This window comes from Cetorhinus maximus, chromosome 9, assembly GCF_964194155.1.
Source record: "Cetorhinus maximus chromosome 9, sCetMax3.hap1.1, whole genome shotgun sequence".
Classification (NCBI taxonomy): domain Eukaryota; kingdom Metazoa; phylum Chordata; class Chondrichthyes; order Lamniformes; family Cetorhinidae; genus Cetorhinus; species Cetorhinus maximus.
The window spans coordinates 23,705,423-23,732,886 of record NC_135887.1 but is presented as its reverse complement, the minus strand read 5'-3'; the positions used below and the strand labels follow the sequence as shown (position 1 = coordinate 23,732,886).

The 27,464-nt window shown below is 47.1% G+C and overlaps 1 protein-coding gene and 1 non-coding gene across 5 annotated transcripts; one reads left to right on the top strand and one right to left on the bottom strand.

The window, feature by feature from the left end:
• Positions 1–239: 239 nt before the first annotated feature.
• On the top strand, positions 240–26,204 carry LOC144684454 (ribosomal protein S6 kinase-related protein-like). 4 transcript variants are annotated; one of them, XM_078548248.1, is made up of 13 exons: positions 240–280; positions 312–425; positions 1,188–1,448; positions 6,521–6,604; positions 7,589–7,657; positions 9,061–9,130; positions 11,335–11,442; positions 16,623–16,663; positions 16,944–16,971; positions 18,300–18,389; positions 19,796–19,884; positions 20,836–20,946; positions 21,434–21,954. In XM_078548248.1, exons 2-13 carry the CDS (start codon positions 399–401, stop codon positions 21,656–21,658), a joined length of 1,203 nt encoding a protein of 400 aa, XP_078404374.1. In that variant the 5' UTR covers positions 240–280; positions 312–398; the 3' UTR covers positions 21,659–21,954. The 4 variants fall into 4 exon arrangements, with proteins under 4 accessions (XP_078404374.1, XP_078404372.1, XP_078404376.1 ...); XM_078548246.1 differs by adding an exon at positions 26,127–26,204 and having other exon boundaries at positions 280–425; positions 21,434–21,659; XM_078548250.1 differs by lacking the exon at positions 21,434–21,954 and adding an exon at positions 26,127–26,204 and having other exon boundaries at positions 280–425.
• LOC144685112 (U11 spliceosomal RNA) lies at positions 804–938 on the bottom strand. Its single transcript, XR_013577631.1, has one exon. It is a non-coding gene; the product is annotated as a U11 spliceosomal RNA (small nuclear RNA).
• Positions 26,205–27,464: the final 1,260 nt, after the last annotated feature.

The following is a 27,464-nucleotide window of genomic DNA, read 5'->3' as shown; positions in this document are numbered from 1 at the left end:
TGGGTCTGGAGTCACATGTAGGTCAGACCAGGTAAGGACGGCAGATTTCCTGCCCTAAAGGGCAGGTGAGTTTTTAATAATTAGTCACCGTTGCTGAGATTCCATTTTAGTTCCACATACGTCACCCTCTCCCCCAGAAAGCAAATCTGACCTTCCATGAACCCTCGGGTTCACACTCCCATTGGTCCCGGCTCCTGCCCATTACACTGAGTCAGAGCCCTGTACCGGGAGGACCGTGGAGAGTGGCTCCTCCGATATCCCAGAGTGCCACGGGCGGCTCTTCCAGTATCCCAGAGTGCCACGGGCGGCTCCTCCGATATCCCAGAGTGCCGCAGTCGCTTTCTTTGGGCCTGGTGGGGTGACGGGATGTGAAAGCCGCGGCCTGAGGAGCCCCGGCCATGGGCAATGAGCGGAGCGCGGCCCGGGTAAGCGGCGAGGGCCTGGGGCTTGTCTGACGCCATAAGATCAGGCGGAACGGAAACCCCGGCCCCGCCCCCTCTCTCTCGACCACGCCCCAACCCCGCCCCCTAATCAGAATGGATGTAGTACAGCAGGAGGCCATTCGGCCCTTTGTGCCTGTGCTGGCCCTCTGAAAGAGGTGTTCACCCTCTGCCAACCCCCGCCCCCAGAGTCCTGCACATTCTTTCTTTTTGGATAAGTGATCTCAAACCTAAATGGCCACCCTCTAATCCAGTCATCCCATGTCCTAGATTTTGTCCTTGAATGTGGAGAGGACACCGCCCCGTGTTCCAGGCGTGGTCTAACCAAAGCCCTGTACAATTGTAGCAAGACTTCATTTTTTTCGGAACGCCGAGACAAACGATCACCAGCAGCTCCACCAAACAAAAACTGTGCTTCCGAAATCTCTTGATATCGATTCCGCACAGATAAAGCGCAAGCACCTTGTCTATGTGCTATTCACAGTAGAGACCTTTTTTTTCCTACTGCACCTGGTATTCCCAGGCGGTCTCCCATCCAAGTACTAACCAGGCCTGTGGCTGCCTAGCTTCCGAGATCACGTGTTTTACTCCTGTACTCTAATATTCTTGCAATAAATGCCAACATCCCATTTGCGTTCCTACTGCTGTACCTGTACGCTTAGTTTATGTTCATTTCTGAGAGTCATTATGGTCTGTTTGTTTCCTCAGCTTCCCTTATCCTCTGTTTCTCTCCTGTTCTTGTTGTAGGGAGGAAACACCACTGGAAGATGTGTGTCCATCTCTAAATGGAAGAGTGTCTTGTCCAGAGCGGGAGGCTCTCTTTCCAGCTCGTACACTTTGGGCATGTTCCAAAGAGCCCAGAAGAAGGTTCCAGAACCACTGGGGCTCTCCAGGGAACGAGCCCAGTCCAACGACTGCAGAAACACAGGATGGCCATTCCCCCAGTTTATCTCTCTCTTCTTTCCGGTGTTCCCCTACCGTTCAAGGCAGGTGGAGCAAGAATTCCAGGTGCCTATTCCTAAAGATTTCAACCACCCTCTCGGCTTCTGCTATAGTTCAATAAGAATGTTTACATGAGATTGCATTGATCAGACTTTATCTTTTTGCAGAAGGAAAGCCTTCAATCTCTCAATATCTGTCCGTTAAAACTGCTTGGGCAAAATCCCCTTTGACATGACTTTTGGTCACATTTTTAGGTCATCCACCGTTGTGAATTCATATGTCAACATTTTCCATTTAGTTTTTTCTATGTAAATGATCACAATGTAATTTCAAGCTCTGGCCACTAAATGGCTTTGTAGTGTGAGTTTATGAATTCTGTTTCCCTACTCCATCACCATCTTGCGTACCCAAAGGAAATCTTTTAATGAATTCATTAATTCATTGTCGACAATTGTTTGTAATGTACAAAGGGTCTCTGGGCAGCTCATATGTTCATTTCCTGTAACACCTTCCCTGTCACACCTGTGATGCCATCGTTGTTATAAAAAATGTGTCCTCCAATTTGCCTTGGGCAATAGCACAGACATTTGTTAGCAGTACATTAAAAGTGGCATGTAGTATTTTCTGTCTGTCATTATAGATAAATTTATTGTAGCACTTGTTCCAAGATTCTTAAGCCAAATCTCTTTCAAAAAGACAGAAGATACTAGCTGGCCTCTTTCTGTGCTTTAGAACCTGTAAGGAACCGAATGAGCGTTAATCTACTTTAATCCCATTATTTACTCTTTCCTCAGAAATGTTTCTTTTGAGTGTTTATTTAATTCTTTATTGTGTTTGCTTCAACTTCAGGAATCCTTTCTAATGCTTTAATCGACATTCTAATAACCCCTTCTAAAATTTAAAACAACCTTCCTCTTACGATGCCAGTATGACCCTGAGTTTATGTCTCCTGGTTAATAGTTCATTAATCAGTAGAAATAATCTTACGTAATTTAAAAAGAGCATTTGCATTTCTAGAGCGTCTTTAACCTGGGTCTAGAAGCAGAGTACGCAGTTTTGGAATAAGGGGCAGGCCATTTAGGACCGAACTAAGAAATAATTTCTTCACTTGGAGGGTGGTGAGTCTTTGGAATACTCTACCCCAGAGGGCTGTGGAGGGTCAAGTCATTGAGCAGAGGTCAATAGATTTCTGGATACCAGTGACATTAAGGGGTACGGGGATAGTGTGGGGAGATGGCTTTGAGGTAGTAGATCAGCCATGATAGAGTTAAATGGAGGAGCAGGCTCGAGGGGCCAAATGGCCTGCTCCTACGATCCTACTATCTCAGGATGTCGCAAAGCATTTTAAAACAAATAAAGCACTTTTGAAGTGTTGCCACTATTGTAATATAGGAAAGGCGGCAGTCAGTATGCACACAGCAAGATCCCACAAACTGCAACGAGGCAATGACCAGATAGCGGCTACTGATGTTGGTTGAGGGATGAATATTCCTCAGGACACCGGGGAGAATTTCCCTGCACTTCTTCGAAATAGTGCCATGGGATTTTTTTACCTCCACCTGAGAGGGCAGACAGGGCCTCAGTTTAACACCTCATCTGAAAGGTAACACCTCTAATAATGTAGCACTCCCTCAGTCCTGCACTGGGTGCGTTGTCCTCAATTTTTGTGCTCAAGTCACTGAAGTGAGGCTTGAACCCACAAACATAAAGATAAAAACAAAAAAGTACTGCGGATGCTGGAAATCCAAAACAAAACAGAGTTACCTGGAAAAACTCAGCAGGTCTGGCAGCATCGGCGGAGAAGAAAAGAGTTGACGTTTCGAGTCCTTATGACCCTTCAGCAGAACTGAGTAAAGTTAGGAGAGGGGTGAAATATAAGCTGGTTTAAGGTGGGGGTTGAGGTGGGGGGAGAGAAGTTGGGAGGGCGGTGGTAGTAGGGACAAGCATGCAGTGATAGGAGCAGATAATCAAAAGATGTCACAGACAAAGGAACAAAGACGTGTTAAAGGTGGTGATATTATCTAAGAGAATGTGCTAATTAAGAATGGATGGCAGGACACTCAAGGTACAGCCCTAGTGGGGTGGGGTGGACAGACTGACAGGGCATTACAGGTATAGATTTAAAAATAATGGAAATAGGTGGGAAAAGAAAAATCTATATAAATTATTGGAAAAAAACAAAAGGGAGGGGGAAGAACGGAAAGTGGGTGGGGATGGGGGAGGGAGTTCAAGATCTAAAGTTGTTGAATTCAATATTCAGTCCGGAAGGCTGTAAAGTGCCTAGTCGGAAGATGAGGTGCTGTTCCTCCAGTTTGCGTTGGGCTTCACTGGAACAATGCAGCAAGCCAAGGACAGACATGTGGGCAAGAGAGCAAGGTGGAGTGTTAAAATGGCAAGCGACAGGGAGGTTTGGATCTTTCTTGATGGTAGAGTTCATGGAAGGTGCTGTCTGAGGAGCCTTGGTGAGTTCCTGCAGTGCATCTTGTAGATGGTACACACTGCTGCTACTGTGCATTGGTGGTGGAGGGAGTGAATGTTCGTGGAAGGGATACAAATCAAGCAGTCTGCTTTGTTCTGAATAGTGTCGAGCTTCTTGAGTGTTGTTGGAGCTGCACTCATCCAGGCAAGTGGGGAGTATTCCATCACACTCCTGACTTGTGCCTTGTAGATTGTGGATAGGCTTTGGGAGTCAGGAAGTGAGTTACTTGCTACAGAACACCTAGCAATGCTTTATACCATTTATACCTGTGGAATATCAGTTGTGATGTTGGCGGGTTGTTTTTGCTGTTCTGAAGCCAAAGACCAGCTCTCCGACACCCAGACTTGAGAAGGACCGTCTTCTTTTGAGAAGATTGACATGAAATGTTGTGTGGGATTGTGAACATTTCTGGTTTCCATATATAGGACACAGAGGCACAGAAGAAGGTGCAAAAAAAGTGCACTGGATTGATACTGGACCTGAAAGGTTATTCCTGTGAAGAAAGTTTGAACAGGCTGGGATTCCTCTATCTAGAAAATGGAGATTATGGGGAGACTTGATGAAGGTCTTTAAAATTATGAGATGGTTTAATTGGGTAGAAGTAGAGAAAATATTTCCACTTGAAGACAGAAGCAGGTGCCAGAAATCCTGGAACCCTAGAATGGTTACAGTGCAGGAGGAGGCCATTTGGTCCATCATTGCTGTGCCTGCTCTCTGTAAGAGTTTCCCTCTGAATCCCATTTGCCCACCTTTTCCCATAGCCCTGCAAACCTTTTCTCTTCAGATAATATTCCAATCTCTTTGGAAAGCAAATATAGTATTAAATCCAATATTGAATTCAAGAGAAACTTGCTTCCTAGCGAATGGTGAGAATGTGGAACTCTCTACCACAGAGAGTACTTGAGGTGACCAGTATAAATACATTTAAGGGGAAGCTGGTTAAATGCAGGAGGGAGAATGGAATAGAAGGACATGTTGATATGTTCCCTTATTCAAAAAGGGAGGGAGACAAAAACAGGTAACTGTAGGCCAGTTAGCTTAACAGCTGTCATTGGGAAAATGTGAGAGTCTGTTATAAAGAATGTCATAGCAGAGCATTTAGAAACCCATAATATAATCAAGCAGAGTCAGCATGGCTTCATGAAGGGGAAATCATGCCTGACAAATTCATTAGAATTGTTTGAGAAGGTAACAAGCAGGATAGATAAAGGGGAACCAGTTGATGTAATGTATTTGGATTTCCAAAAGGCATTTCAATAAGGCACCACTCATAAGGCTACTTAATAAGATAAGAGCCCATGGTGTTGGGGATAGTATATTAGCATGGATGGAGGATTAGCTAACAGAAGACAGAGAGTTGGGATATGGGGGGCATTTTCAGGATGGCAACCTGTAACTAGTGGAGTGCCACAAGGATCAGTGCTGGGCCCACAATTATTTGCAATATATATTAATGACTTCAATGAGAGAAATGAATGTACTATCACCAAGTTTGCGGATGACACAAAAATCAGTGAGAAGGGAAGTGGTGAAGATGACACAAGGAGTCTACAGAGGGATATAGACAGGTTAAGTGAGTGGGCAAAAACTTGGCAGATGGAATATAATGTGGGAAAATGTGAGGTTATGCACTTTGGCAGGAAGAATAGAGGAGCTGAATATTACTTAAATGGAGAAAGACTGCAGAAAGCTGCAGCACAGAGGGATTTGGGGGTCCTCATGCATGAATCCCAAAAAGAAGCATACAAGTTCAGCAGGTAATAGGGAACGCAAATAGAATGTTGGCCTTTATTTATAAAAATAGGGAAGTCTTGCTAAAACTATACAAGGCACTAGTTTGACCACACCTAGAATACTGTGAACAGTTTGGGTCCCCTTATCTAAGGAATTATATACTGGCATTGGATACAGTCCAGAGAAGGTTCACTAGGTTGATCCCAGGTATGGAGGGATTTTGTTATGAGGAGAGGTTGAGTAGGTTGGGCCTGTACTCATTGGAGTTTAGAAGAATGAGAGGTGACCTTATTGAAACATATGAGATTCTTAGGGAACTTGACAGGGTTGATGCTGAGAGGTTGTTTCCCCTGATGGGAGAGTCTAGGACCAGAGGGCATAATCTCAGAGTTAAGACAGATAAGGAATTTCTTCTCCCCGAGGGTTGTTAATCTGTGGAATTCTTTACCACAGAGGACCGTAGAGGCTGGGTCGTTAAGTATATTCAAGGCTGAGATAGACAGATTTTTAATCAGTAAGGGAATCCAGGGTTATGGGAAAAAGACAGGAAAGTGGAGTTGTGGATAATCAGATCAGCCATGATCTCATTGAATGGTAGAGCAGACTCAATGGTCCGAATGGCCTACTTCTGCTCCTACGTCTTATGGTCTTATGATCGGGTGAGATGAAGAGAGTTGGGAGGGGGCACACATGGGATGTAGACCAGTTAAGAACACAAGAAATAGCAGCAGTAGTGGGCCATGCAGACCATCAAGCCTCCACCATTCAGTATGATCATGGCTGATCTTCAGTTTCAACTCCACTTTTCCACACGCCCCCATATCCCTTGATTCTCTGAGAGACCATATGTGTCTCAGCCTTCACCACAGATTGTCTTCACTGACTCATGGTCATGGAATGTTGGCCTGTGCTTTTCCCTCTTTAGGACATTGAATTCATTGCAAAAGGCTCCTTCGGACCGATTCTGAAAGTCTGTCAAAGGACTGATGAGCAGATCTACGCTGTAAAGGTAATTATCAATGCAGGTTAACACACAATACGCTAACAAAACACTCCTAGGACAGGTACAGCACAGGGTTAGATACAGAGTAAAGCTCCCTCTACACTGTCCCCCTCAAACACTCCCAGGACAGGTACAGCACGGGGTTAGATACAGAGTAAAGCTCCCTCTACACTGTCCCCCTCAAACACTCCCAGGACAGGTACAGCACGGGGTTAGATACAGAGTAAAGCTCCCTCTACACTGTCCCCATCAAACACTCCCAGGACAGGTACAGCACGGGGTTAGATACAGAGTAAAGCTCCCTCTACACTGTCCCCCTCAAACACTCCCAGGACAGGTACAGCACGGGGTTAGATACAGAGTAAAGCTCCCTCTACACTGTTCCATCAAACACTCTCAGGATAGGTACTCCACGGCGTTAGAAACAAAGTAAAGCTCCCTCTAAACTGTCCCCATCAAACACTCCCAGGATAGGTACTCCACGGCGTTAGAAACAAAGTAAAGCTCCCTCTACACTGCCCCCATCAAACACTCCCAGGACAGGTACAGCACGGGGTTAAATACAGAGTAAAGCTCTCTCTACACTGTCCCCGTGAAACACTCCCAGGACAGGTACAGCACGGGGTTAGATACAGAGTAAATCTCCCTCTACACTGTCCCCATCAAACACTCCCAGGACAGGTACAGCATGGGGTTAGATACAGAGTAAAGCTCCTTCTATACTGTTCCAACAAGAAACGGAGCACCCCATGTCTGCAATGTTTCTAACATTTCCATTTTCCACACTAGCCTCCTGCTCAGTTTTACGATTGAGATTATCCAGTTGTGAACCCTTGACCAGGTTGGATGGAGGACAGAGCAGAGAAACTACTGCTGAGGTTTGCTGTCAGCCTCCTGTTTATTTGGAGTTGAATGAGTCAATGTTGACAGTTTGCCTTGCTGTAATTAAATGGTCCTCCACGTTTCCTATCACTAATGTTATCCCCACAGGTGCTGCTGAAAGCGGAGGTTGTTCGACAGGGAACCCTGCAGCAATGCAAAGATGGAGTCATCATTCAGGTACTTAACCTGCATGGAAATTGTTGCATGTGTGTCTGTGCCCCCTTTGCCACACCCTGTTAACCCCCGCCCCTTGCCATGCTCTGTAACGCCCCACCCCTCTCAGCTGCACTCGGTGGCCCCCTCACTTTCTCTTCTTTGTTCCCCATCACCTGCCCCCCTGTACTCCACCCCCTCTCCCCAGTCCAGCCAAATTCCACCTTTCTGTTTGAAGTTGCTCTTGTCCGAGAACGGGTTCAGTCTTCAGTTTGGCAAGAGTAGAGTTGATGCCGATGTAACTGACCTCCCTTCTGCTCCCCACACCCTGTGTTGTCAAGAGGTCAAACACAATATTCTCATGGATTTGTCTGAAGTTAATCATTCATCCAGGTTCCTTACTGAAAATTCTAGCACTGAATGTTGATGGGATGTTTAACTGTGTGGCATCATAGTCTAGCCTGATTCTGACCGGATTCTGAAATTCACACATTCAGGAGTTTCTAGATACCAAGAACCCCTGGGTAACCTATCCCCCATCCAACCCACGGCACCAAGATTTCTTCTCACAGGGGCTCAGTGATTCCGAGCTGGGACGCTTCCTGGTCCGTGTGCCTCAGGACAACACAGGCTGCATGTTCCCACTGGTTAGTGGGGCGGAGGTAGAGGGTGGGGGTTATGGGCATGTGTCTGTGTCAATAGATAAACTTCTAATTTGCTCTCTTTCACCTCTTCCCCTCCCTGCATTTGGGCCTCTTCGCAAGTAATTGCCCCTCTCCCATCCCACCACCTCCTGCATCCCACCTCCTCCCCCTACTTCCTGCCACTTACTACCCCCACTCTCCACCGCTGGGGTTGGCGGGGGGAGGTCCTGATCCATAAACCAGGCTTTTATTCTTGTAAATTTAGATGTTTGAGGCATAATCTGATCAAGATATTTAAAATACTCAAAAATTTGGTAGAATAGAGAAGGAGAAGCTAATTCCTCTGGTAGGGGAACATTACCAACAAACAGTGCATTTATATAGCACCTTCTATGTAGTAAAGTAGGGTAGAGCCAGGCCATTTGGGAGTGAAATCAGGAAGCACATTCCCACAAAGGCGGATTGGAAATCTGTAACTCTCTCCCCCGAAAGGCTGGGGATTAATTGGAGCCTTGAAGACTGAGATTGATTTATTTTAAGTGAAGGGATCCAACTGGCCCCCTCTTGTTCCTATGAGGACCTTGTTACCATCCCACGTGTCCTCTCTGGACCCACTGCTGATGCTTTAGTGTGATTCCCCGCCGCCGCCCCCACCCTACCTCACCGCCCCTTTTGCCACCCCCAACCTACCACTCCACCCCCTTTTGGTGCCCCCACCCCACCTTGCCACCTCTGCCTCAGGAGCTGTTTGTGGAAATGTTTTCTTCTCGCTCTCCTTCCCAGAAGCAGGTCCACCATCCATTCGTGCAGAGTTTACGGGAATGCTGGCAGACTTCACGCCTGCTCTTCATTAGTGAGTTCACAGGCGCACCAGAGATTCCTTAACTTGGTGCCAGTGTGGTTTTGTTTAGTTGTGTGTGTAGCTACTGTCCCATAGAGTAGCACCTCCCCCTGTTCTTGCTGCCAGTTTACACAATTCGCCTCCAGCACTCACCATTGTGGAGAATGTGAAACCCCTCCAACAAAGTCTGCTCGTGAAGCAGCGGGAGAGGTGCTGGGCTAGAAAAGGGGTCCGAGTAATGTAAACCATCACACTTTATTGTTTAAGCATTGAAAATTAAGAAACCCAGGACAGGGTGCAATGAAGCAATATCCCAGTCATAGCAGGGATGAGAAATTTTAGTTACGTGGAGAAATTGGAGTAAAATAGAGGGGGAGATGAGAAGGATTTAATTTAACGCAGGGAGGAGTTGTGGTCTGGAATGCACTGCCTGAGAGCGTGGTGGTGGTAGGGTCAGTCGACACTTTCAAAAGATAATTGGATCACTGTCTGAAAAGGAGACATTTGCAGGGCTACAGCGAAAGGTCCGGCGGGTGGTATTAAGTGAGTTGCTCTTTCAAAGGGCCGGCACAGGCACTACAGGCCGAATGGCCCCCTTCTGTGCTGTAACCATTCTATGATTCTATATCTAGAAAGCTAAAATGCAAGGGGATAGAAGGTCATGTTTCAGCCATACAAAGCCCCTGGTGTGGCAACACCTGGAGTACGGTGAGCAGTTCTGGACATTACTACTCAGGAAGGATCCATTGGCCTTGGAAGAAATGCAGTGCAGATTTACCAGAATGATATTGGACCTCAAAGGGTTAAATTATCAGGAGCGGTTACTCAAACTGGGATTGTGTTCACTGGAGTTTAGAAGATTAAGGGGTGATTTGATCAAAATTATGAAATCGGGGGAACTAATAGGGTCGCGAGAGGATCTTTTCGCAGGTTGGGGAAGTGTACGGTTAAGGGGCAGAGTCTTAAAATTAAAGGCAGAGCTTTCAGGAGTGAAATTAGGAAACACTTCTACACACAAAGGATGGTAGAAGTTTGGAACTCTCCTCTGGAAACGGCAATTGATGCTAAGTCAAATGGTAATTTTAAATCTGTAATTGATAGTACCTTTTGCTTAACAAACATCTAAGGGATATGGAGCAGATGGAGTTAGAACACAGGTCAGCCAAGATCTAATTGGAGGTTGGAACAACCTCGAGCAGAATGGCCTCCTCCTGTTACTGTGAGGAATTCAGAACTCGCAAGCTTATCCACAATGGTGAGAAGAGTAGAATTGTTGTGTGTGTGTGTGTGGGGATGTATATACACTTGTGTGTGTGCATCCTCCTGCAAAGTAGGAGCCCGATTTCTGTAAGAAGCATCGGGAGCAGCTGTAGAAAGTGGGAGTTAAATAAAGTAGAAACAACGTGGAGTCAGGCGAGGACAAGGTGTATGTGTGATGCCGCTGGGCAAGGTACATTAAGCTGTCCAGTTCCTGGAGTGCTGGAAGCAGGGAGGGGAAGGGAGCAGAAGTTAGCCAAGTGTGAGGAAAGGAAAGGGTTCTGAGAGAGATTGAGCAGAATGGTTCCAGGATTGAGGGACTTCAGTTAGATGAAGAGGTTGGGTTTGTTCTCCATAGAGCAGGGAAGGCTGAGAGAAGCGTGGAGGTGTTTAAAATCATGAAGAATGTTGTGGCTGAAACGTCAATAACCAGGGGGGCACAGATTTAAGGCAAAAGAACTGGAAGCAAGTTGAGGAAAAACTGTTTTTATGAATTGAGTTTTTGGGATTTGGAATGTGCTGCCTAGAGTGATGAAAGCAGAATCACTGTAGGGAATTGGATAATTTTGAAGCAGAAAACATCGCCGGGAAAGAGCGGGGAAGTGGCACTCACTAGATTGCTCATCAAAAGAGCCAGCACTGAATCAATGGGCCAAATGGCCTCCTCGGGACATCAGGGATGATACTGAAGTTGTGAATTTGCTGCCTGCACTTGTTTTGTCGTGTCGGCTTTCTCCAATGTATAGACAGGGCGGATTCAGAAAGTAAGGAAGACAGTGAATTTTGATTCCAATCTGCAGTGGTTTGTTTGTGTGAGCTTTCTTCAGGCCCAAGCTACTCCTGGAATATCTGATTATGATGCTGTTTACTGCTGTGAGACAGGATGAACCCTGTGCTGCACTGTCCACAATGTTTTCACTGGCAGTGACTGTCTTCTCACTCTGTGATTTTTCCTTTAGTGTGTGATTACCATGGTGCTGGTGATCTCTACATGCTCTGGAGGGCCTGTGGGCCGTTTGGCGAGGGCAGAGTGAGAGTGTTTGCAGCCGAGTTGGGGTCCGCCATCGGTGAGTACACGAGAATCATCTGGAGCGTTTGTTAAGACATCTCTACTCCAGAGACTCAAGCCCACAGCCCAGAGAGTACTGAGGGAGTGCTGCACTTTCGGAGGGTCAGTACTGAGGGAGCGCCGCACTAGGAGGGTCAGTAGTGAGGAAGTGCTGCACTGTCGGAAGGTCAGTACTGAGAGAGTGCTGCACTGTCGGAGGGTCAGTACTGAGGGAGTGCTGCACTGTCGGAGGGTCAGTACTGAGGGAGTGCTGCACTGTCGGCGGCTCAGTACTAAGGGAGTGCTGCACTGTCGGAGGGTCAGTAGTGAGGGAGTGCCGCACTGTCGCAGAGTTAGTACTGAGGGAGTGCTGCACTGTCGGGGGTCAGTACTGAGGGAGCGCCGCACTGTAGGAGGGTCAGTAGTGAGGAAGTGCTGCACTGTCGGAAGGTCAGTACTGAGGGAGTGCTGCACTGTCGGAGGGTCAGTACTGAGGGAGTGCTGCACTGTCGGAGGGTCAGTACTGAGGGAGTGCTGCACTGTCGGAGGCTCTACTAAGGGAGTGCTGCACTGTCGGAGGGTCAGTAGTGAGGGAGTGCCGCACTGTCGCAGAGTTAGTACTGAGGGAGTGCCGCACTGTCGGAGGGTCAGTACTGGTGGAGTGCTGCACTGTCAGAGGGTCAATACTGAGGAAGCATTGCAGTGTTGGAGATGCTGCATTTTCGATGTAACATTTAAAGTGCCCTCAAGTGAACGTAAAAGATCCCACGGCCGTTAGTTTGAAGAAAAGCAGGGGTGTTCTTCCCTGTGTCCTGGCCAATATTTATCCCTCAATCAACATTGCAACAACAGATTATCTGCTTATTATCATGTTACTGTTTGTGGGATCTTGCTCATAGAGTCGTAGAGGTGTGCAGCACAGAAAAAGGCCCATCGAGTCTGTGCTGGTCAAACAGATACCTAACTATTCTAATCCCATTTTCCAGCACTAGGCCCATAGCCTTGTATGCCATGGCATCGCAAGTGCACATCCAAATACTTCTTAAATGTTATGAGGGTTTCTGCCTCTACCACCCTTTCAGGCAGTGAGTTCCAGATTCCTACCACTCCCTGGGTGAAAAACACTTTCCTCACATCCCCTCTAAACCTCCTGCCCCTTATCTTAAATGGTTATTGATCCCTCCACCAAGGGGAAAAGTTCCTTCCTGTCTACCCTATCTATGCCCCTCATAATTTTATTCAACCCAATCATGTCCCCCCTCAATCTCCTCTGCTCCAAGGAAAATAACCCCAGTCTATCCAATCTCACCTCATAACTAAAACTCTCCAGCCCAGGCAACATCCTGGTAAATCTCCTCTGCACTCTCTCTAGTGCAATCACATCCTTCCTATAATGTGGATTCCAGAACTGCACGCGACACTCTATCTGTGGCCTAACCAGCATTTTATACAGTTCCAGCATAACTCCCTGCTCTTATATTCTATGTCTCGGCTAATAAAGGCAAGTGCCTTCTTAACCACCTTATCTACCTGTCCCGTTACCTTAAGGGACCAGTGGACATGCACACCAAGGTCCCTCCGATGCTCGGTACTTCCCAGGGTCCTACCATTCATCATGTATTCCCGTGCCTTGTTTGTCCTGCCCAAGTGCATCACCTCACACTTATCCAGATTAAATTCCATTTGCCACTGATCAGCCCATCTGACCAGCCCATCTATATCCTCTTGTAATCGAAGGCTATCCTCCTTACTATTTACCAATTTTTGTGTCATCTGTGAACTTACTGATCAACCCTCCTACATTCAAGTCTAAATCGTTTATATATGCCACAAACAGCAAGGGACCCAACACCCTGTGGAACCCCACTGGACACAGGCATCCAGTCACAAAAACACCCCTCGACCATCACCCTCTGCTTCCTGCTACTCAGCCAAATCTGGATCCTTGGATCAAATTGCCTTGGATCCCATGGGCTCTTACCTTCGTTATCAGTCTCCCATGCGGGACCTTATCAAAAGCCTTGCTGAAGTCTAAGTAGACTACATCAAATGCATTGCCCTCATCTACACACCTGGTCACCTCTTCGAAAAGTTCAATCAAATTGGTCAGACATGACCTCCCCTTAACAAAACCATGCTGACTGTCCTTGATTAATCCCTGCCTCTCCAAGTGTAGATTAATTCTGTCCCTCAGAATTGCTTCCAATAGTTTCCCCACCACTGAGGTTAGACTGACTGGTTCTCTGATTTATCTCTTCCTCCCTTCTTGAATAACGGTGCCACATTGGCTGTCCTCCAATCCTCTGGCACCTCTCCTGTGGCCAGAGAGGTATTGAAAATTATTGCCAGTGCCCCTGCTATCTCCTCCCTTGCCTCACTCAACAACCTCGGATACATTTCATTCGGGCCTGGAGATTTATCTACTTTTAAGCCTGCCAGACTGCTTAGAACCTCCTCTCTTTCTTTGCTAATTTCTTTAATTATATCACAGTCCTTCTACCTGATTTCCATACCCACGTCGTCCCTCTCACTTGTGAAGACCGACACAAAGTATTCATTTAGAACCCTACCTATGTCTTCCAGCTCCACACACAAATTACCACTCATGGCCCTTAATGGGCCCTACTCTTTCCCTAGTTATCCTTTTACTCTTAATGTACTTGTACAATAACTTTGGATTTTCCTTTATTTTACCTGCCAATGTTTTTTTCATATCCCTTTTTTTCTGTCCTGATTTCCTTTTTAAGTTCCCCCCCTACACATTCTACACCCCTCTAGGGCTTCTGCCGTTTTGAGCTTTGAGTATCTGCCATAAGCCTCCCTTTTTCTCTTTATCCAATCCTGCATATCCCTTGACATCCAGGGTTCCCTCAGTTTGTTGGTCCCACCCTTTGTCTTTACTGGAATATGTTAGCCCTGTACTCTCCCTATTTCCTTCTTGAATGAGTCCCACTGCTCTGACGCAGATTTACGTTAAAGTAGCTGCTCCCTGTCCACTCTGGCCAAATTGTATCTGATCTTATTAAAATTGGCCTTCCCCCAATTTAGAAGTCTGATTCTGCCCCATCCTTGTCCTTTTCCATAACAACCTTGAATTTAACGGGAGTTATGATCACTATCTGCATAATGCTCCCCTGCTGATACCTCTACCACTTGCCCGGCTTCATTCCCTCAAATTAAGTCCGAGCCCTTCTATGTATTGGCTTGAAAAGCTCTCCTGGATGCTTTTTAATAATTCCGCTCCCTCTAAACCTATCACACTATGACTAACCCAGTTAATGTTGGGGAAGTTGAAATCCCCCAATATTACTACCCTAATATTTTTACACTTCTCTGAAATTTGCCTACATATCTGCTGTTCTATTTCTCTGACTGTTTGGGGGCCTATAGTACACTCCCAGCAATGTGATTGCTCCTTTTTTGTTTTTAAGTTCTACCCATTATGGCTTCATTTGAGGATCCTTCTATGATGTCATCCCTCCTTACTGCTGTAATTGATTCCTTGATCAATATTGCGATACACCCTCCCCTTGTACCTCCTTCCCTGTCTCGCCTGAAGACCTATATCCTGGAATATTGAACTGCCAATCGGTGCCCCTCTTTCAACCATGTCTCTGTGACAGCAATTACATCATACTTCCATGTGTTAATATGTGCCCTCAGCACATCTGCCTTATTCGTCAGACTCCTTGCATTGAAATTAATATCATCCAACTTTGCCAAACTTCCTTGTGCTGTAACTGGCCTATAGTTTCTATGCCTTCCAGACTCACTTGCTCTCTCTTACTAATTTTAGCTGTGCATCTCCCCCTGCTGAACCTCCTCTCAGGATCCCATTCCCCCTGCCAAGTTAGTTTAAACCCTCCCCAACAGCACTAGCAAACCTCCCTGCAAGGATGTTGGTCCCATTGTGGTTCAGGTGCAACCCATCCACCTTGTACAGGTCCCACCACCCCCAGAAACAGTCCCAGTGTCCCAGAAATCTAAATCCCTCCCTCCTGCACCATCTCTCCAGCCACACATTCATCTGGACTAACCTCCTATTTCTATACTCACTAGCGCGTGGCACCGGAAGTAATCCAGGGATTACTACCTTTGAGGTCCTGTTTTTTAATCTGCTTCCTAGCCCCCTAAATTCTGCTTGCAGGACCTCATCCCTCTTTCTACCTATGTCGTTGGTGCCAATATGTACCACAATCTCTGTCTATTTGCCCTCCCCCTTTAGAATGCCCAGCAGCCATTCAGTGACATCCTTGACCCTGGCACCAGGGAGTCAACATACCATCCTGGAGTCACATCTACGGCCGCAGAAACGCCTGTCTGTTCCCCTTACTATCGAGTCTCCTTCCACTATTGCTCTTCCCCTCCTTTTTCTCCCCCCAACACCTCCCCCCCTGTGCAGCTGAGCCACTCACAGTGCCATGAGCGTGGCTGCACTCCCCAGAGGAACCATCACTCTCTCAGTTTTCCAACACAGAAAAATGGTTCTCGAGCGAGATGCACCCTGGGGATTTCCTGACTATTTGCCTGACACCTTTCTTCTGACTGATGGTCACCCATTCCCTCTCTGTCCGCACTTCCGTAAGCTGTGGGGTGACCATGTCTAAAAACGTGCTATCCACAAAACTCTCAGCCTCGTGCATGCACCTCAGTGCCTCCAGCTGCCGCTCAAGCTCCGAAACTCGTAGCTCAAGTAGCTGCAGCTGGTGGCACTTCCTGCACACGTGGTCGGTCAGAGCGCAAGGAACATCTGGGACAGAGCTGCCCTGCCATGCCTCTAGTTGGAAAAAAAAACCTTTACTTTAAGTTAAATACAGTAAAAAAAATGGTTAAATTATTTATGTACTTTAAATAAAAACTAGAACTCTTACCTTTCATTAGCTTAATCTATTTTAAACTGGAGAAAAACACTTACCCACTACTCACCAATCAGCTCTCACCTTTGTGCTGTCGTCACTTTTTGAAACTTCCCCGCACCCGCGCTGGTTCTGATCTCTCCGCCGCTCTCTCGCGCTGTTTCGCTGTTTCCTACATTACAACAGTGACTATATTTCGAAAGTCCTTCATTGGCTGTAAAACGCTTTCGGGTAGGCTGAGGTAGTGGAAGGTGTTAAAGAAATGCAAGATCCTTCTTTCTGTTGCTCTGTTACTTGGGTTGCTGTTGGCTCAGTTTATTTTGTGATTCTTCTTTACCTCCAGGGTTCCTCCACGATTTTGGCATTGTTCACCGGGATGTGAAGGTAGGAAACTCTCCTCTCCGCATCGATTGTCACTTCACTCCTAGGCTGGAATGTCTGGGGTGCGGGGAATCCACTGAAGGCTGGAGATAAATGAGGCCACAGACATCTGGCAACAGGAGGGTTGGGATTGTCAGAGGGAGGGAAGAACTGAGTGATGTGCCTCATTTCTGAGGTCCTCAGAATGAGTTGGAGTCAAGACAGTGGCGTGAAAGTGTTCATGCATCCTGCCCGGCAACCTGTTTAAGGATCAGCTGTTAAACTTTGAACTTTGTCTTTTCAGATGGAGAATGTTCTTCTGAACGAGCGAGGTAAGCAGAAGTTTGTGGCTGGGATTTACTACCACGTATGTAATGTGTCACTGACTATCATGGACAGCTATTATGAGTGAAGATAGTGCACTGTAATCTGTAACTGTAACAGGTACTGCTGTTGAATAGTAAGTACTGTAATATGTTACTAACTGTAATTCTCATCCTTGTTTTCAAATCCCTCTGTGGCCTCGCCCCTCCCAATCTCTCTAATCTCCTCTAGCTTTACAATCCTCCAAGATCTCTGCTTTCTTCTAATTCTGGCCTTTTGAGCAGCCCCAGCATTAATCACTCCACCATTGGTGGCCATGCCTTCACCAGCCGATGCCCCAAGCTCTGGAATTCCCTCTCCTACTCTCTACCCCTCTTTCCTCCTTTAAGCTATTTCTTAAACTTACCTTTTTGACCAGTATCTCTTAATACTCTGATATCTCTTTATGTGGCTCAGTGTCAAAATTTGCTTTATAACTCTGCTATGAAGCTCCTAGGGGACATTTTATTATGTTGTAGGTGCTATATAAGTATAAATTGTTGTTAGAATCATGGAATGTTAACTGCACAGAAGGTGGCCATTCAGCCCATCGTGCCCATGCTGGTTCTCTGGAAGAGCAACTCAGTGAATCCCACTCCTCCTCCTTTTCCCTATAGCTTTCGGATAATGATCCAATTCCCTTTTGAAAGCCACAACTGAATCTCAGGCAGTGCATTCCTGATCTGAACCATTCGCTGCGTAAAAATGTTTTTCCTCATGACACTGTGGGTTCTTCTGCCAATTAACTCAAATCTGTGCCCTCTGGTTCTTGATCCTTCCACCAGTGGCAACAGTTTCTCCATATTGACTCTGTCCAGACCCCTCATGATTTTGAACACCTCCATCAAATCTGTTAATCTTCTTCAAGGAAAACAGTCCCAACTTCTCCAATTTATCCACATCAAGCCCCTCATCTCTGGAACTATTCTAGTAAATGTTCTCTCTGCCCACACTAATTCCCTCACAACCTTGGGTGCCCAGAATTAGACACGATACTCCAGTTGATGTTGAACAAGTGTTTTATAAAGGTTCTTCAAAGATTCCTTGCTCTTGCGCTCTATTCCTCTATCTATAAAGCCCAGGATCCTGTATACCTTATCATAATCGCCCATTCCATCAACCTGTCTATGTACCTGTGAAGTCTATCACTATCCTCCTCACAGGATTCCTGCCTCCAGAAGAAATAGTTTCTATCGACCCTATCGAATCATTCAATCCTCAAGTTTGTAATGGATAAGTATGATTAGGGAACAATGTACAACATTTTGCCCCCTCTCTGTCCCTCTCTCTCTTTCAGGCCACCTCAGGTTGACAGATTTTGGTTTGTGCCGTAGACTGTGCCGGGGAGAAAGGGCTTACACCATCTGCGGAACTGTTCAATACATGGGTACGGTCACTGTGGGGAGCGGCGTATGGTCACTGTGGGGGGGAGGAGGGAGTAAGGTCACTGGAGGGGGAGGAGGGAGTAGGGTCAGGGTGGGGGAGGGGGGTAAGGTCACGGTGGGGAGGGGCGGTAAAATCACTGGGGGAGGGGGGGTAAGGACACGGGGGGGGGTAAGGTCACAGTGGGGGAGGGGCGGTAAGATCACTAGGGGGAGGAGAGGGGATAAAGTCACTGGGGAATGGGTAAGGTCATTGTTGGGAAAGGGGTTAGGGTCACCAGGGGAATGGGTAAGGTCACTTGGAGAGGGGGAGGGGATAAGGTCACTGGGGGAATGGGTAAGGTCACTTGGGAAAGGGGGTAAGGTCACCGGGGGAATGGGTAAGGTCACTGTGGGGGAGGGGTTAAGGTCACTGAGGGAATGGGTAAGATCACTGTTGGGAAAGGGGGTAAGGTCACTGGGGGAATGGGTAAGGTCACTTGGGAAAGGAGGTAAGGTCACCGGGGGAATGGGTAAGGTCACTGTGGGGGAGGGGTTAAGGTCACTGAGGGAATGGGTAAGGTCACTGTGGATGAGGGGTTAAGGTCACTGAGGGAATGAGTAAGATCACTGTTGGGAAAGGGGGTAAGGTCACTGGGGGAATGGGTAAGGTCACTGGGAAAGGGGGAGGGGATAAGATCACTGGGGGAATGAGTAAGGTCACCGGGCGGGAGGGGGTAAGGTCACTGGGGAGGGTGTGGGTCTGTCTAGGAGTACCTTGAAAATAGTGTTGGGCTCCCAAAAATGTTCAACGGAGGGTTCCCATCGGTTTTCCAGCCAGTGAAGCCCACGCCACCCTGAACATTAAACCCTGCCTGTTACATCTCTCTTTGGAGAAAGAATAGAGAATCTAGACCTGCAGTCTTCATGTTAGTTGGAACACTCCATCTTTCAAGTCAGAATTCTTGTCTATTCGTTAATAAGTGTAAAGTTTAAAAGGAATCAGTATAATGTCGAGGGCCATTCTTAAATATTCTGCAGCACTGCCCCATGAAATGGCAGCTGTGAGTCTCTGTTCATCCTTCCCATGTGGTGAGTTCTGTTTTAATCTGCTACCTCAGGAAGTTTCAAGTTTATTACAAATACATGCACAGTTTATCATCAATATTAAAATTCCAGCATTCTTTGTGTACAGTTTGTGTTTACTGGGAGTTTACAATAGGAAATATCAGGGACAAGCTGCAATTTGAGCAGAGTTTGGAGATCGATAACAATGGATTGTAACAGGGAAGGGGGTGTATATTGTGCTGAATTTTATTCAGAGACTGACTGCGCCTTTCTCAGCACAGCTCTGGGTGACTGTTCAGTGTTTATCTGTAACCCTTGCATGAGCATTTCCTGCTGTTCATGTTTGACCTGTTACTGTTTGCAGCTCCTGAAGTGCTGAGGGGCAGTCCCTACAATCATGCAGCTGACTGGTGGTCCCTTGGAGTCCTCCTCTTCGCTCTGGTCACTGGCAAGGTAGCAACGGCTCACCGGGAGCTGGTGTAATGTTGGAAGCTGTTGGTGGGGGGAGGTGGGCTGAGGTGATTGTTAATGAGATGTACCATCCTCTTACCCTGCGTATCTGATACCACCTTTGGCAGCCTTGCCTTCAGCTGCCCCTCTCTCTCTCTCTCTCTCTCTCTCCTTAAATCCTCTCTCTTTGACCAAGCTTTCTTTGACCTTATGTGGCTCAGTGTCAAATTTGTTTGAAAGCACTCTGGTGAAGCATCTTGGCATGTTTTACTGTATAAAAGATGCTATATAAGTGCAAATTGTATCAAACAATGGTGCTGTTCTGGTTTGTGTTTAGTTTGGGTTGGGGTCTGGTGGGACTGTGAGCTTGTGCGTTTCCTGTCACTCCTCAGCTAAATAAGCATCCTTGGGTCGGGGGTGAGGAGGGAATGAATACTGAAAGGGTCCCCCCCCCCAGCAAGTCCATCTCAGGCGCACACAGCCGTAACTCGGCACAGGATTAAATGACAGACGTGATGCAGCTCGGAGAAAGATCAAGTGGATAATTTTTCCAAATTTCAGCCAAGGGGCGTTGTTGGGAGTTGGAGGGGAGAGTGCACGAGGTGAGGTGGGGTGGGGTGTCAGTAGGAGAATAGAAGTGAAACTAGAGAAAGATGCGAGTTCAGAGCTAGTGCAGAGGTTGAAGATTGGCTTGGTATGTTAGGGAGGAGCTGCAGTGTACACAGTTGAATGGATGGTCTGACCAATAAACATTAATCTTTCCCCCAACCACCCCCACCTACCACACTCTCCCTGCTCATTAACTCTCTCCATCCCATTCCTCAGTGCTCCCAGTTGTGTTCAGAGTTTGTGTATTGTGAATGAATCAATGTTTCTGCTATCACACAACAGCACCAGTTGGAAACGGACCTCGTAGTTTTGCTGCTAATGCAGTTTTTTCTGTCTGACCCGCAGTTTCCTGTGGAGCCACAGTGCGATCACACCTCGATGCTGGTTAGTGTGGAACAGGCTGACATTGTCCCACCGAACACCATCAGTCAGCACCTTGCCATCCTAATCACTGAGGTACAGTCACGTTTATCACCTTCATCTTTACCCCCCACCCCCAGCCCCAATCCCACCCTCAGCAGGACATCGGAACTGTACCTAATGGTTAGACGCCCACCTCACTCTGCATGGACCTGGGAGACTTGAGCTAACTGCAGTTCCCCCAGTCTGTGTTGAGTCATCCAGTGGAGCATCGGAGATGCCACAATTGTCCTCAGCTTCCCTGCGATTGGTGGGAGGATAGGGGAAATGAGCCAGGGTGACTGCTTCTTGATGCTCTCTGGCGCACGATGAATAAAAAGAGGAGCAATCTCAGCTGCAATGTCCCTGCAGCTAAATTGACTCCTCGTGCTCAATAGGTTCACACACAGCTGCTCAGGTTTATGTGTGAAGGCTGTGCCAGCCATGGGGCCATTGTGAGTCAGGGACTTCAGGAGGAGAGAAGGTATGCGCGTGACTACACTGACCTGCTCTCAGTTTCACACTCCCTCTGCTTCTGTTTCAGCTTCTGTGCAGTGACCCTTGGCTCCGCTTGCACCGTCTCGATGTGTTCAGGGAGCACCGCTTCTTCCAGGGTCTGTCCTTCGATCCAGACTCACTGCAGAAACTGCCCCTGGAGATGCATCTTTCCACTGAGAAACAATCGACTCAAGTCAAACCAGATCCCAGTCCCTTCAGAGGCTTTGACTGGGAACTACCCAGAGTATCGAGGCTTCCATTAGCAGGATAACGTGTGTCTCTCCCTCTCAATTGCTCTGTCCAGCGTTTATACGCACACTGTACCTCACTAACTCTCTCTAATGTTCATGTTCTCTCACATTCCCCCTCCCATAAGACCATAAGACACAGGAACAGAAATTAGGCCATTCGGCCCATCGAGTCTGCTCCGCCATTCAATCATGGCTGATAAGTTTTTCAACCCCATTCTCCCGCCTTCTCCCCGTAACCTTTGATGCCCTTACCAATCAAGAACCTATCTATCTCGGTCTTAAATACACTCAATGACCTGGCCTCCACAGCCTTCTGTGGCAATGAATTCCATAGATTCACCACTCTCTGGCTAAAGAAGTTTCTCCTCATCTCTGTTCTAAAAGGTCTTCCCTTTACTCTGAGGCTGTGCCCTCGGCTCCTAGTCTCTCCTACTAATGGAAACAGCTTCTCCACGTCCACTCTATCCAGGCCTTTCAGTATTCTGTAAGTTTCAATCAGATCCCCCCTCATCCTTCTAAACTGCATCGAGTATAGACCCAGAGTCCTCAAACGTTCCTCATATGTTAAGCCCTTCATTCCTGGGATCGTTCTCGTGAACCTCCTCTGGACCCTCTCCAGGGCCAGCACATCCTTCCTGAGATACGGGGCCCAAAATTGCTCACAATATTCTAAATGTGGTCTGACCAGAGCCTTATAGAGCCTCAGCAGCACATCCCTGCTTTTATATTCTAGTCCTCTCGAAATAAATGCCAACATTGCATTTGCCTTCCTAACTACCGACTCAACCTGCAAGTTAACCTTAAGAGAATCCTGGACTAGGACTCCCAAGTCCCTTTGCACTCCAGATTTCTGAATTCTCTCCCCATTTAGAAAATAGTCTATGCTTCTATTCTTCCTACCAAAGTGAATGACCTCACACTTCCCCATGTTATATTCCATCTGCCACTTCTTTGCTCATTCTCCTAACCTGTCCAAATCCTTCTGCAGCCTCCCCGCCTCTTCAATACTACCTGTCCCTCCACCTATCTTTGTATCATCTGCAAACTTAGCCAGGGTGCCCTCAATTCCTTCATCTAGATCATGAATGTATAAAGTGAAAAGTTGTGGTCCCAACACTGACCCCTGCGGAACTCCACTAGTCACCGGCCGCTATCCTGAGAAGGACCCCCTTATCCCCACTCTCTGCCTCCTGCCAGACAGCCAATCTTCTATCCATGCTAGTACCTTGCTTCTAACACCATGGGCTCTTATCTTACTGAGCAGCCTCCTGTGCGGCACCTTCTTGTCAAAGGCCTTCTGGAAGTCCAAGTAGATAACATCCATTGGTTCTCCTTTGTCTAACCTACTCGTTACCTCCTCAAAGAATTCTAACCTCCCCTTGATGAAACCATGCCGACTTTGCCCTATTTTGTCATGCACTTCCAAGTATTCTGAAATCTCATCCTTAATAATGGACTCTAAAATCTTACCAGCGATCGAGGTCAGGCTAATTGGCCTGTAATTTCCTGTCTTTTGCCTCACTCCCTTCTTAAACAGGGGGGTTACATTAGCGATTTTCCAGTCCTCTGGGACCCTCCCTGACTCCAGTGATTCCTGAAAGATCACCACTAACGCCTCCACTATCTCTTCAGCTATCTCCTTCAGAACTCTGGGGTGTAATCCATCTAGTCCAGGTGATTTATCCACCTTCAGACCTTTCAGTTTTCCTAGCACCTTCTCCTTGGTAATGGCCACCATACTCACCTCTGCCCCCCGACTCTCTTGAACTTTGGGGATGTTACTCGTGTCTTCCACTGTAAAGACTGACGCAAAGTACCTATTCATTTCCTCCGCCATTTCTTTGTTCCCCACTATTACTTTTCCAGCGGCCCAATGTCCACTTTTGCCTCTCTCTTACCCTTTATATATCTAAAAAACTCTTGCAATCTTCTTTTATATTACTGGCTAGTTTACCCTCATATTTAATCTTCTCCCTCCTTATTTCTTTTTTAGTTGTCTTCTGTTGGTCTTTGTAGGCTTCCCAATCCCCTGGTTTCCCACTGCTCTTCGCCGCATTGTATGCTTTCTCTTTAGCTTTTATGCTGTCCCTGACTTCCCTTGTCAGCCATGGTTGCCTCGTCCTCCCTTTAGTATGCTTCTTCTTCCTAGGAATGAATTTTTGCTGTGTCTCCCAAATTACTCCCAGAAACTCCTGCCATTGCTGTTCCACTGTCTTTCCTGCTAGGTTCATCTCCCAGTCAATTCTGGCCAGCTCCTCCCTCATGCCTCTGTAAGTTGCCTTTATTAAACTGTAATACTGTTACATCTGATTCCAGCTTTTTCCTCTCAAATTGCAGGGTAAATTCTATCATGTTATGGTCACTTCCTCCTAAGGGTTCCTTCACCTTAAGCTCTCTTATCAAATCTGCCTCATTACACATCACTAAATCTAGAATTGCCTGTTCCCTAGTGGGCTGCACCACAAGCTGCTCCAAAAAGCCATCTCGTAGCCATTCTACAAATTCCTTTTCTTGGGATCCACTACCAACCTGATTTTCCCAGTCTACCTGCATATTGAAATCCTCCATGATCACTGTAACCTTGCCTTTCTTACATGCCTTTTCTAGCTCCTGGTGTATCTTGTGCCCCACATCCTGACTACTGTTCGGAGGCCTATACATAACTCCCATTATGGTTTTTTTACCTTTGCGGTTCCTCAACTCTACCCACACAGATTCTACATCATCTGACCCTACGTCATTTCTTGCTATCGATTTAATTTCATTTCTTACTAACAAAGCAACCCCACCCCCTCTGCCAACCTGCCTATCTTTTTGATAGGATGTATATCCTTGGATATTTAGCTCCCAGTCCTGATCCCCTTGCAGCCATGTCTCCGTGATGCCCACCACATCATACCTGCCAATTTCAATCTGCGCCACAAGCTCATTTACCTTATTTCGTATACTGCAAGCATTCAGATACAACACCTTCAGTCCTGTATTTCCCGTCCCCTTTCTCATTGTCATCCCTTTATCTGATGTGCTTGAGGTTAGATTCCTAGCCCTTTCCAAACACTCTGTCCTATTTTGTGTTCTGGGGACTTTAATAGCCTCTCCTGGGCTCTCCTTTCTTTTCAGTTTTTTCATAATTTTCCATGAAGTTGAATCCACACCCCCACATGCTAACCTGCTGCTTTGTTTCCCAGTAGTCATACTTCTTAGTCCTCCCTCCCTCCCTCATGTTTGCTGTCTGCCAATTTCTGTTTCATGCTGTCTCTGGCTATCTCCTTCTTGCCTGTGCCCTTTCATTGTCTCTCCCAGCTCCCTCTTCCATTCCCTCACTGTCTCCCCACTGCTCTCCTCAGCTATTTCTCTCTTTCACCCTCTCACTCTCTTGGCAGCCAGTCGAAAGCCTCTCACTTTTTTTGAGTGAATGCTTTCAGGAATTCTGTTGCCCAGTTACTTGGTGTTTGTGTTAGACATTCCTTTTGTACAAGCATTTTTTGCTGTCTGCATTATGAGCTCATTGCAGGTTAATGGGGAGTGTTGGTACGGGCGAGGATGGGTCTGTCACTCCGTAACACTGGTACAGCATTGGTGGGGACATGTCTGTCACTGTATAACATTGGTACAGTACTGGTGGGGACAGGTCTGTCACTGTATAACATTGGTACAGTACTGGTGGGGACGGGTCTGTCACTGTATAACATTGGTACAGTACTGGTGGGGACAGGCCTGGCACTGTATAACATTGGTACAGTACTGGTGGGGACGGGTCTGTCACTGTATAACACTGGGATAAAGTACTGGTGGGGACAGGTCTGTCACTGTATAACATTGGTACAGTACTGGTGGGGACAGGTCTGTCACTGTATAACATTGGTACAGTACTGGTGGGGACAGGCCTGTCACTGTATAACATTGGTACAGTACTGGTGGGGACGGGTCTGTCACTGTATAACACTGGGATACAGTACTGGTGGGGACAGGTCTGTCACTGTATAACACTGGGGTACAGTACTGGTGGGGACGGGTCTGTCACATAATACTGGGGTACAGTACTGGTAGGGATAGGTCTGTCACTGTATAACACTGGGTTACAGTACTAGTGGGGACAGATCAGTCACTATATAACACTGGGGTACAGTACTGGTGAGGACAGGTCTGTCACTGTATAACACTGAGGTACAGTACTGGTGGGGACAGGTCTGTCACTGTATAACACTGGCGTACAGTACTGGTGGGAACAGGTCTGTCACTATGACACTGGGATACAGCACTGGTGGGGTCAGGTCTGTCACTGTATGACACTGGGGTACAGTACTGGTGGGGACAGGTCTGTCAATGTATGACACTGGGGTACAGTACTCATAGTATGAGAATGATTCTTTAATGTAAAGGAGCTGATAATTCAGTGCAGCGACCCCTCTGCTGTTGAACCCATTGAAGATAGTCCTCAGCTGAGCAGTTTTAAAATTTAACATTTTGTCGTGTATTCTCTTTTAGATCAGTTGCGGACATGAAATCTGTGTTTAATGTGAGTGGAATGGACTGACTGATAAATAAAGAACCATTTGGAAGTGTTTGTGGTCTCCATTGGAATATTTCACTATATTGAAGATGCTATATAAATGAAAGTTGTTGCTCCTTGTCCCTGGACCAGTAGAATCACACGATATTTCAACTCATTGCTTAGCCAATCAACTGATGCCCTTCATGCAATAGTGATACGCACCAATGACGTGAGCACCCACTCACGTGAGCACGTGATCACATGACACGCGATGGGTTGCTCAGATGGTGTCGGGGTGCTGGCTGGCAGCAAATTGGCCTCAGCAACTTTGTGCCCCACCATTTCCTCTGTCAGGTGAGGGGACAATTATGTACAAGTGTGATGCTGCCCATGGTCAATTGACCTAGTCTCACATCACGGACAGAATTTTTCCGTCGGCGAGCTGGGGGCGGGGCCCGCTCGCCAGCGGCAAAATGATGCGGGGTGATGTCGGGGGGAATCCCCGATGTCATCCCGCCCCATTTAAATATTCAGGAAGGCGGGGGCACAGGGCGATCAGCTGTCTGCCCGCCGACCTGTCAATGGCCAAATGAGGCCATTGACAGAATAATTAAGCCAATTAAAGGCTCTGCCTGTCCAACCTTAAGGTTGGCGGGCAGGCCAGGAGCCCCAGTGGGCTTCTCAAAAAACATGAAACCTCATCCACCGGCGGGATGAGGTTTCATGTCTGTTTTTATAAAAGTTTAATAATAAAGTTTTTGTGATATTTATTAACATGTCCCATCTCGTGTGACATTGTCACGAGGGGGACCATGTTAATCATTTTTTTATTATTCTATTTTTGACGTTTGAAACGCTGTGAGGCAGCACTTAGTCTCAGGGAGATGTGCGCTCCATCGCACGCATGCTGCACTCTGACAGTTGGGGAATCCCTTCTTCCCCCCCCCACCCCGGCCCCCGCACAGGAAGGCGGGGCCCGTTTTGGCAGCGGCGATCGGCTGCCCGCCTACCACCAAGCTGGTGGGGCCCACCCACCTATCAAGGGCAAAATTCTGCCCCACATGTGGGGGAAAAAAGGGCCCCTTGGATGAGGTAGCAGTGGTTACCACTGGAGTTCTACCTCGTTGTACAATTCCGGATAATAGGAAGAGGCTATTTGGCCCCTCGAATTTGCCCTGCTATTCAACAAGATTATGTCTGATCGCCCACCTCAACTTCACCTTCCCACCTGATCCTTATATCCTTTCATAGGACACCAAAGTCTATCTCGATCTTGTCATCCTGAATACACAACAGTGGAGCACCCACAAATGCCTGGGATAGAATTCCAA